Genomic DNA, 11297 nt, shown 5'->3' with positions numbered 1-11297 from the left:
TAAAGAGCCGGAAGAATCTTCATTTATATTTTGTGGTATTGTTAACTTCGTTTCTTTAATACATGCTATCAAATACTAACAATAAGAATGCTTTGATTATGATCGTATATAAATTATTTTTAGTAATATTCTTGCTATCTATAAGCTCCTACTTCCTGGTCATTACTGAGTTTCCTTGATTTCATTCACGCGCTTTATCAGTCTTGCGTTTTGGGATTCGATCCGGATGGGATTTGATACCCGGGCTCGTCCTCCCACCACCGAAACGCAAAAGCTCCTATAGTTAGTAGTTATTATACTATAAATTCTTTTTACTATAGACTAGTTATTCTATATTCCGCTTATGCGCCAATGCAACAGAATTATGTGGTGTATGCAAAGGAATTTTTCCAGTTGGATCATTTTTTTTCAGTCATCTAGTAATTTTGTTAAAAGAGCCACATTTGCGCTAGATAAAATCTCCTGAGGACTCTATTCATCCGGTAACCAAGGTATTGAGGTCGATCACATAATATAATCCAACAGATATTAAACAACTCATCGATATACTACGTATTGATTTGATCGTAGCTCCTTTTGCTTGATCGTTCCTTTTAAAATCACGAAGCAATCTTTTAATAGAGTTCCAACTCGCCTTGTGGTAGGAACCCATGGAAAATTGCAACCTATGCTCAAACCATAACTGTACAAGTCTAATGATTCACGTTACTCATTCATGAAAATGTTACGGAGAAAATATGTGTTCCTTACAGTCCGTCTGCAGAATTAAGGGTTGTTTGACAACTTGTAGCTTTCAAGACTATTTAAGGTGTACATAACCTTAGGTTAATCATTCTAATTATTTATTTGTTCCTAATTTCTTATTTATATAAGAAATTAGGCCAGACCTTTCCTTATACGGCCAGGCCTTTCCTTATGAATAAAAAAAAATATTTAAGCCAATTTTGTATTTCCACAACAACATTTACTCGACAAAACGTGCATTGAATGAAGTGCATATTTAAACCGACTGAATGATCCCTTTTGCTATTAAAATGGGCAGCTGTGAGCTGCTAACAACTTTTTTTAATTTATTTGTGTACCAACATACAAGGAAATTCTCATTCGAACTTATTCGAATTTTATCCTAGGTAAGGGTTCCAAAATTTTTAATATACCTAATACATTTTCGACAGAAAACGAACGAAAAGTTGACGCCCCCTGACATATACAACTGTTGGAATACCCAAGCAACGAAACGTGCTACTTTCTGGTGCCACACTGAAAAAAGCTGCGAATCATATTGAAAGCTTCGCAAGCTCAAATTCAAACAAACAGTAGAATTAGTTTTTTTGTGTAAAACTTTCTTGTATGAAGATATTTTTTACTTAATAAGAATGAGGCATTAATTTCCCCCATATGAATTATCCCAGATAAAATCATGATTTTTGCTTAACTTATCGATTTTTTATCTTTATCATCAATCTATTTCAATCCTATCACATATTTCTTTATCTTTTTACTTAATGCGGTTTTAGGAACTTGTGGAGTCCTACGAAGTTAAAATGGAAATAAATAAATTAATAAATACTGAGTCTTTGGACTTAGTTTCATAACAGACATTTTTTTCTTTCAAATGAAATTCCATTTATATTGTATTTCTATGCCTCTTATCGTATGCCTCTCAAAAGCATTAGAATTTCTGAAAAGAACAAATAATTTTTTTACTCGTGATATTCGAAGTTCATAACTTTTATACTTTGGTGCACTTCAATTAAACATTACACGGCCTTTAAACTCTCCTTCATGTACATATCTAATCAAACGGTTCTGGTAATTCATAACGGATTATCCATATGCTTCCTATATACATTTTTTGTATGTGATTCCCTAGCATTTGACCTAGTAGGTATGAAAGGATTAAACGGTTCGAATGACATCATGGGTTCTTTAAAAAAGCAAAATAAACCCAAATTGGCACCATAAATGCTCACTTTACACGAACAAATACTTACTGTACAAAGGCGGCTGGTTATAAACGAGCGAGCAATAGACAAAAAGTGGCACGAAATATAGACAGTTATTTACAAATGCACGTTCGTGTGCAAATCAACCTCTTATCCAGTTCCAGGTTAATGCTATTCGCATCTTGGCGTCAAGTCAGGTAAGTACCGCGCGGAACATAAAACATGTACAAAAAAGCCTTTCATGACTTAACCCTCTACCACTCCACCTTCGTAGAATGTACCATCACTGCCAAACATTTCTCTTTCGCTCATGCTCCCAATCTTTCAACACGGTGTCTGACAGTACCGTACATCTTGCGGCAAAAAGATTATGCTGAACCTCACCCCGTGCTCGTTACCCCTTCCCATGTTAAGAACTTTTCCACCGTTCGCATTAAATAACGCGATCCACGAACGATTGGCCACGAAGAATGGCTGCATCGTTCCTTTCCATCTCTTCGTTCCAGTGCGAAATAACCCCAAAAGCCCTGCCCACGGCAGGCCTCATGGCAATGTCGAATTAATTCTGCCTAGCTGTTGAACCACGGGCCGTTGTAGAGTTTTGCGCCAGCTCCAGGTGTATGCCACCACGCGGTAGGCCATGGCCGCGTGTCGGTGAACTACCGACAATCAACAAATGCTCTCGACGCCATTAAAACCCCGTTAGATTATTCACCACGGTATTACTCTTGCTTCTGGCCCTTCTGGTTGTGCTTTGTTGAGAATTTTCTGCTGCTTTTCAATATTACCTGTCACTATGAATGAAAATGGAGCTGATCGCAGCCTCCGGTTACATTCTACTCTTCTCAGTTGTTCTACCGTTGGTGCTGAAATTTAAAGGGACTGACGGCTAGCAGTAAAAAGAAAAACAGTCTTGCGTAAAATACTGCTTATCGCTAAGTGATTACATGGAAAATGTTTTTTTTTCTAAAAAAGAAATTCCCATAATTCACTCACCTGGTGAAAAAAAGGACTTTTAATTTCAAACAGATTCTAGGTAATATTTTTCTAAGGCATTTTAAACACATTCATTTTCATTCCGGTATTTCATTCTACACCAAGACCAAGACTGTTGTAATACGTCTGGTTAGGAAGTATGTAAATTAGTTAATAGTTAATCTGCTTATACTTCAAACTAACTTGTTTGTTGCTAACATTTTCATATATTTTTTGTTTTGCGTAAGAATAGCTGGGCCGTACTTCTATTTAACGGATTGCAATTTCCTGAAAGTGGCACTTTATTACAATAGAGTGCAATGTGCTAGCTAAGGTGATCCGTTGCTGAAAACGATCCTTAGCTAAACATCGCATCGTTGGTTCAATGCAAGAAAACGAAAGTGAATCGCATTAAGCGCGCCTCGGTGCACATGGCTAAACAGGTTCGTCGTCTACTAACTATTTTCTTTCAACTCTCTGGTCCATGGCGAGCTAGTATGGCGAGCAATACATACCAGGGTCAATGTTTGTGTACTTACACAAAATTTAAATACAGTTCTGTATATTAAAATTTGTTTGTTTTGTTCAACTTATACAAAAAAATAGTATTTTACTTCTATTTTCCTCAATACAGTTCCATACATTTCTTTCCCAAAGGTTCACCCAATACTATATGAATATACTTGTTATCTCTTCCCAAACTCTCTCCCAATCTCTCGAGCTCTCCTTTCCTTTGCCTGTTTTCTTCGGCGCTCTCTTGAGCAAAGCAACGATCACACGAATCCACGCAGCACAGTTTCCATCCGGTTGTCGACGAAGGTGCACGCGTTCATCGCTTCTTCGCGCTCAAGTCTTTCGTTTTTAACGCCACACGGCTACGATCGGCTGACATCAGTTGGAACGAAAGGTGTGTGTATGTGTGCTTATGTGTGTTTGTTTATAGTTCACGCTATGATACGAGCTATCCTAGGGAAATCACAGTGTTTCATACGCTTCATTTAAATGTACAAAATTATCACACAATTTTCCGTTTGTTTTCTGAGAGCGTGTAAAAGTTTGGTGGTGAAATCAGTTGCAGGTGGGATTGAAGTTGATGATGTGAAACGGCAAACCTTTTCAGTATTCAAAACCAGCATGAGTCAACGTTCCGTGTCCGGTGTCGACGTTCGAGTGAAGTGGTTTTACGTGGGTTGTGTACCTACAGTGACGATCGGTTGCGTGTAAATTTTCAAGTTCGTTGTCTACTGTTCACAGGGACGCCTAACTGTGTGATGCAAGGCATATATCCCTAGCAACAAGTTAATATAAGAGGATAAAAAAAACAAACAAACATATGCTTAATCCCATATCAATCATTACCACGACGGCTAGCACAGTAAAATTCATCAAGGGTCTATGGCACATTCTTCAAAGATTTGCGAGAGCTAAATAGTCTTTCATTTTTCCCCTTGGCCACCGCTTAGAAAAGATAGTATTGTTAACTGTAACTCTTAAAAATTGATAGAACTCCACACGATACGCTGCACGCTCTTGTCTTCTTTCTTTGTAATTCCCTATCAACCACCGTAACATTCTGTCGATGCTGGGTCAATCGTGATCGGAAAACGAAAGCACAAACGCTCCATTCCGGAGCATGAAAATAGGTCGATCCAAGGTTTTCTGTTGTTGTAACGATCGTCGTGCACACACAGGGAACCGTCGATCGTACAACCGCAACCACAGACGCTTATTCGTGCCTGCCAGAAGCATTGACTACGTTGATAATACACGTGCATTGAACACGCTACGTTGAAACGCCAGAACCGGTTTTCAAACTTCTCATACTCATAACACCATCTAGCCGCGCAAACTCCCTGGAGTAGGATCGGTGGTTTCGGCTTGACTTTGTTTGGCCTTCTTTGGTTAGCTCCCGGCGATTGATGTTAAGATGTGAAATGTGAATGACGTTCGTCGCTAGTAGGAAATCGCTACAACAACTTCCACGAAACAAACGGCAAAACCAATTTTGTAACCTTTCCATAAAATAATAATTTAAAGTAAAATAGCGCATTAGAGAAAGGTCGAACAGAAAACGATTATTGAGCGCTAACAATCAAGTGTTTGTCAAAAAACACAGCAAAAACTGTGAATTAATGCTGCAATGGAATTCACTTTGCATCCGTTCGGAGCAGCTTTTGTTTTATTAAACATTAGTATTTACCGAAAGCATAAATTATGATTAATTGAATAATGCTAACTGGGATCACTGCCTCTTATAAATGTATAATAACAACCTACCAAAGTTGCTTGTTGCGAAAACTCATTTATGTCCGCTAGGGCGATAGGACAAAAACACACACACCACATGTGTGATGAATAGCGGAAAAAAAGATCCACTCATCTCCGGCACAGTCTGCAGATAAATGATTGCTTGAAAACCGAAACTCATACGTGGACTTTCACTCATTGCGTCAGCCGCGAAATGGACAATAGGATTGCCATTCGTGTGGGCTACGAGTTATGATCGTACCGAGATGATGGATAACGTATGCGCAACACTATGCAACTCCGCAGCTAGCTGGTGGCTAGTAAAAAGAGAAAACAGTTTCAATTCAACACTAACATGGCATAATTGGCTACGATGGTAAATAAGCAGCAAGGAAACTGTTCACACAAAACGGTCCGACAATGGTTTAAATGTTGCGCAAACTGAAAGCTCGCCGCTGAACCGCACACAAGTCCTTGAACAGTAAACGGTGCCAAACCGTGTTGCAGCTCGTATGGAAATTTGTGATCGTTTAAGTGTGCACGTGAGCTCGTGCAACACAAGCACTGCTCAGAGGACGAACAACAACAAAAAAAAACCATACAACAAAACTTTTGGAAAGCATGTTTTAGTAACCTTGTACGGATGAATGCAGACTAGCTTAAGGCAGCGCTCATCCGCATAAACGAAACACTGAAACAGAAGGATGGAGTAGAAAAGGGGAAAAAACACACATCGTCCATCCGGTGGACTTTTATCAACTTGGCGTTGAACGACAATCATCGACTAATTAGCGATGAATTCATTTTAATGATTGTTCTTACACGATCGACGAACATGTTTTATCGTTTAAAGGCAATTCCTCAGCGCTTCCTTGCAGTCGGTTCTATCTGTACGTTCCCATAATGCGGACCAGGGCAAAGCGACTATGGAGAAATCGGAATTAAATTGTGAAAGAAAATGCAAACCTTCTTCTAGTCTACATTTTCCCATGAAACTTTGACGTGAGCGTAGAAGCGATTCCTAAGCGCATTCTGGACCTCCCATTAAGAGCAGACTCCGTTAATGATCTCATTGATCTACGCACAGGGCGACTACGGCTACAGTCCACTCAGCTCCTCTTTTAGCAGAACAAATCGATTAAATAATTCAATTACCAACGATCTTTTACACGATCGCACTGAAGCACTCACCGCCACTTGGAACACTTTTGGAATCGTCAGACATTCTTCGCATCGCTTCGCTACTCTTTTCCGGCAAGCAGGCAAACAGGGAACTAGTTTAAGAAGATTTTTCTGCTTTTTACTTCTAAGCCCGATACTTCAACACTAATCTAACTCGCTCGGAAGGTGGTCCAATTCCGGCTGGGATCAGTGCTGCAGTAAGACAACATTTCCATTACCGGTTGGCGCGTTGGCCTGAATATTTACTTTGCCATTAATCCAAACAGCGAATATGTACGGAGGCAACACAAAAATGGCATCAGCACCGAACGGTGTGTAAAATGTCAACTCATCTTTGCGTTGGCTTTTGATCGTTATAAAACCTGCTGGAACGGACTTGGGCCTTGGGCGTAGGAATCGGGTAACGCCAGATTTTAATTTGGTTCGCCAGCTTAAATTTGTTACTTCTTGGTGACCAGCGCACAAAATATGAACACCTTAGTAAAGGAGGAATGCGTCATCGTTACTTTTGTGTGCGTATACCCACGCACAATTGGATACTGCCTGTATAAGGTGGACGCGATGGAGTCAAAATCGAACGGAGGACAGTTGGAACCGGTTTTCTAAATCCCACTTTTAAGGTAGTTTATACTGTTGCGTGAAATTAATAGCGAGAATATTCAGTTTGCTATTTCATCAAAACGAGTTATTAATAGTATGTTCTTGAATTGATTAAAGGATTGACTTGTTATCAATGTACATATACTGTGTTTGCATTGGACAGATATTAAGCCAAAAGCTGTAAAAATCTTATGATTAGGTCAATGAAACGTACAAGAGTTATTTTTCTGGATTATCCTCAACTCAGTTTTTATTTTCTCAGAGCTGAGAAACGCAGCTATTTTCTGCTTTAGTTTTGGGTTTAAAAAATGTCCCACTGAATTGAAGTAGATCGTTAATCTAGAACATTGTAAATTTTAATCGTGTCCAAAAACGAGCTAGGTAAAGGTATTCATAATTTCGTTGCTCAAAACTACCAACTAACCGTAACCTATTACTGCAGGCTATTACGGAGGCTAAGGAAATTTCCCATCAACGTCCTACTTTTCTTTATAACACCTCGACCATAAATTCGCTGACCATCGCCGCCACCACCACCGCCATTCCAAATCGGAACCTCATCATCATAAGACGGAAGAACAAACCGCCGTGGGATGATCAGCAGAAATATAATAATAACAAAAACACTTCTGAGGTTGCTCACGATCCCGTTAGAATTTGTGGCCCCGCTCTGGACTCCCTCGAAAGCTTCGGATGTCCGAGGCAGCGGCATTGAAGTGACGAGCGCTTTCGGAATGTTCTGTTTGCCAGTAAACTCCACACAGTCGTTCTGTTCACACCAATCATGACTGGACAGCTTTTCTTTTTTTTCTTTCACGAAGATCTTCTCCAAGTCTAAGAGCATTATTACATCAGCAAACGGGAAGTGACCTCTAATCTCGCGAAACCGTCTACCGTAACCAGACGAGGCGTAAACTGTGAAATGGTCCACACTTTACACGTGGGCGCTTTTTTTTGTTGGTATTTTTGCTGTGAGTGAGTACTTGCTAGCAAAAGGCATCCAGCGGGAAGTACATTGGTTTCGTTTTTGGCACATTAGCGAAAATGATATGCGTGAAATGGGATAAATTGAGATTGATCGTGCAAAGAAAAGAAACAATTGAGTTGGATAGAAGTTAAATTTTACAATGTTTGTTCCATAAAAGAAACCGTTTTTGGAATTTATTTACCATTTTGGTTAAACATCAGTAAACATTCAGTGTACATCGAATAATCGTTGTAAGCCTACAGTTGTTTAAAAAGAGAGAAATAAAAACTGCATGCGCAGGAAGACCTCAACATGCAGAATAGTTTGCGCATGTCGTTGAAGTTGAACAGATGATGTAATGCATTTTCTGTTGATTTATCACTAACCTCCCCTACCAATCGTACAGGTATAGTACGTTGGAATGAGTAATGCCGTATGTCCTTCAATAAAATGGTTAAATAAATGTAGCTTTACGGATGTGTTGTGGACGTTCTGACGTTCTGAGTGAATGATACAAGGAACGATATTTTTTTATTTAAATTGGTAGAATTGATGTTTTGAAACAGTGAATGATATATTCATAAAACTCCAAAACCTCGCTGCAAAATATGTGTCTAACGTTTATTTTAACAAACGGAAAGCAAGTTCAATTACAGACAGTACTTTGCACACTTTCGTTCCAGCGCTCGTGCAATACATTGTTTTGTGACGGAAGTTCACACGTTCCACATAAGCAAATCACTTTCAGTACCAATTTACATTCCCTTTTTCCCTTTTTTCCCATTTATTCAATTTTCTCACCAGGTTCGTTCCCGAGCGCAAACATTCAGAAACAATACACTCGTCGTGTGATATATCGGTGAACACCCTGATACTATCATGGGCAAGGTCGTGGTACTAGTTCTCAGCCTCGTTATCTGTCTAGCCGCCCAGCAGGCGATGGCAAAGGAGAAACACATCAAGTACACCGAGAAAGATCTGCTGCGAAAGTCGATCGTGTATGACAAAAACACACCGGATGTATTCTACTGTCCCGTCAACAAACCGACCGGAATGGATAAGATGATTGTGAGGTAACGTAAGGAAGTATGCTAACATTGGAACGTTCTCTAACTTCCTATATTCCTCCCGTGATGCTACTCACCAAAAAGGTCACGTCCACTTCACAAACTCTGCGAGCACGAGGGTAAACCGCTTCCTCCGCACTACAAATCTGACTGCTACAATGATGTCGATGAGTCGAACTATGCCTGCAAGGAGAAGTACAGAATAATGGTAAAGTATATTGCTCAGTGAGAAGTTCGAATGATCAACCACCTCACTTTACACATATACGTTGAGCATATGGGCTTTTTTTGAAGCAAATGAAACTTTAAGAACTAACATTAGTTTAATTATGTTTCCCGGAGCATCGGCTTTGCGCACAATTGCTCGGCTGCAAACAAAACACATCACTAATTGAAACCAAGTATAGTGCCGATTATTAAAATCAATATTTTCGATTCGTCTCTTCCCAACCTCGACTCGTCCAAACCGATATAGAAACGGTTCGCCAAAGATAATGTTCAGATCTAAACCAGGCTCCTCCCCGCTTTGATCATCTACACGCGTGCGAATTTTCTCGTGCGAGCGATAGAGCGACCAAATATGTTTTGACCGCACCGAGCGCTAAAACTATCTCCATTTTCTAGACGCAAAACAAAACGTAGCATTGAACTGTACCGAGTTCTTCAGACACTGTTAAACTTTGAACGACTTTCTTCTCTGTTTCCTTACTCTCTTATCTTTATCTTTCCGATGCCCGCATGTAGAACGTATTGCACGATGGTGCGATTCGATTGAATTATGTTTAACATTTGCTTCGATCATTTTCTTCTCTTCTTTAGCGCTTTTAGTACTGTCTTAGAAATTTTTTTTATCAAATTTATTTAATACCAAAACATAAAGTAAGACACCCAAAAAACGTAAATATCTACTGAAGAACAGTTGTTTTCTTTTTCATTTTTAACGGTTACCAAACGACGAACGAATGAACTTTCGTTGTTAGAAGAGTAATGTAACTAACCATTTCATTTACTTATACTCATTTAACACACTAAGTGCAACTGATCGATTTACAGGATAAGACAAAGGTGATGGTCATCGTGGTGGGTGAATGATGTTTGAACTACCTAATTGGACTAACCATTTTCTCGGTCGCTCCTATGTATTGGATAGCATATTCTGCTGGTGTTCTCTCAATTAATCCCAATTAACATGCAATGTACTGTAATGCACTTTACGACTACTGATTGCTTGCAAAACGTTAACTTCCGTACGTGACTGTGGACATCGTTAGGCAACATTTTCTTTTGGGACATATTTACGTATTTACGCGTACGTCTCACTTACCAAACAAAACGCCACACTGCACACAGACACCAGGTAACTAAGACGGAGTTGAATAGAACATATCGCTTTGCACAAGAAATTTACACACAAAAGGGATTAAAAATCACACATCCTGCTGCTTAAACGCCAGCTAAAAGCATTACACGGGAAATGGAGGTCTATACACGAAAGGTGCGTATGAAAAAGAAAAAACTTGGCTACACAGATATACTCAAAGCATGGATCTATGCGCTTTGGTTATCGCGGTTGCAAGTTATGTATTTTGATGCAAATTAAAATTTGCACATGTTTAATAAATTGTTTCGTTTGCTTCCGTTTTCAGATGCGTCTCAATCCTCCCGGTAGCGACGCTCCGTTCAATGGACAGCGTTTGAGCAGGTTTATGGACATGGATGACGATATGAAGCGTGTCAAGTCTAAGAAACACTGACCGGCCACGGTCCAGCTTATCGGCCAGAGACTACCTGCCGTTACCTGCTTTCGCTCGCTATGCCATATTAATAACGACTCCTAACTACGAAACTTTATTGGGGAGGTTGTTGAATGAAACACAGTTTTATTTGTCCTCGCACTGAAATGAATGCTGGAAGGAGAGCTCGATCGTTGCGCGTAGACGCGTCTTTCAGTGATATTAGACTACGTTTAAGTGCACCGTTCTACGCACTGGTAACCGTGATCATTGGTTGTGTAGAATGCGTAACAGATGTTGAACAGTTTATTGTTGTGTTAAAAAAGAATAGTTGGAAGCAACGAATCAATACTTAGAAGCGACTGACAACGTTGTGAACTAACTCGAATCTAAGATGTGCTGGATTTCAAACATATTACACCTGTTGGCTATTATTGTGAATGGGAGCGATGTGAAAAGTATAATAAAACAGTTACACGTTTATTCAAAAGTGTGTCTTTGTGGAATGATTAGAAATTTTTAAAAATTATCTCGCTAAATGAAATATGTTCTCTGTAATACTGTGGATGCAGTTCGATTG

General features: G+C 39.5%; 1 protein-coding gene across 2 annotated transcripts; it reads left to right on the top strand.

The window, feature by feature from the left end:
- Nucleotides 1–3710: 3710 nt before the first annotated feature.
- LOC125766164 (uncharacterized) lies at nt 3711–11207 on the top strand. 2 transcript variants are annotated; one of them, XR_007418652.1, is made up of 5 exons: nt 3711–3828; nt 8722–8990; nt 9069–9192; nt 9460–10479; nt 10631–10765. XR_007418652.1 is itself a non-coding variant. In XM_049431862.1 (4 exons), the coding sequence occupies exons 2-4, from the start codon at nt 8797–8799 to the stop codon at nt 10736–10738; spliced, it is 426 nt and encodes a 141-aa protein (XP_049287819.1). In that variant the 5' UTR covers nt 3711–3828; nt 8722–8796; the 3' UTR covers nt 10739–11207. The 2 variants fall into 2 exon arrangements, 1 of the variants encoding a protein (XP_049287819.1); XM_049431862.1 differs by lacking the exon at nt 9460–10479 and having other exon boundaries at nt 10631–11207.
- The last annotated feature ends 90 nt before the right edge of the window (nt 11208–11297 follow it).

Source organism: Anopheles funestus, chromosome 2RL, assembly GCF_943734845.2.
Source record: "Anopheles funestus chromosome 2RL, idAnoFuneDA-416_04, whole genome shotgun sequence".
NCBI lineage: Eukaryota > Metazoa > Arthropoda > Insecta > Diptera > Culicidae > Anopheles > Anopheles funestus.
Note: the sequence above shows the minus strand (reverse complement) of the source record. Positions and strands in the feature narration are given on the sequence as shown.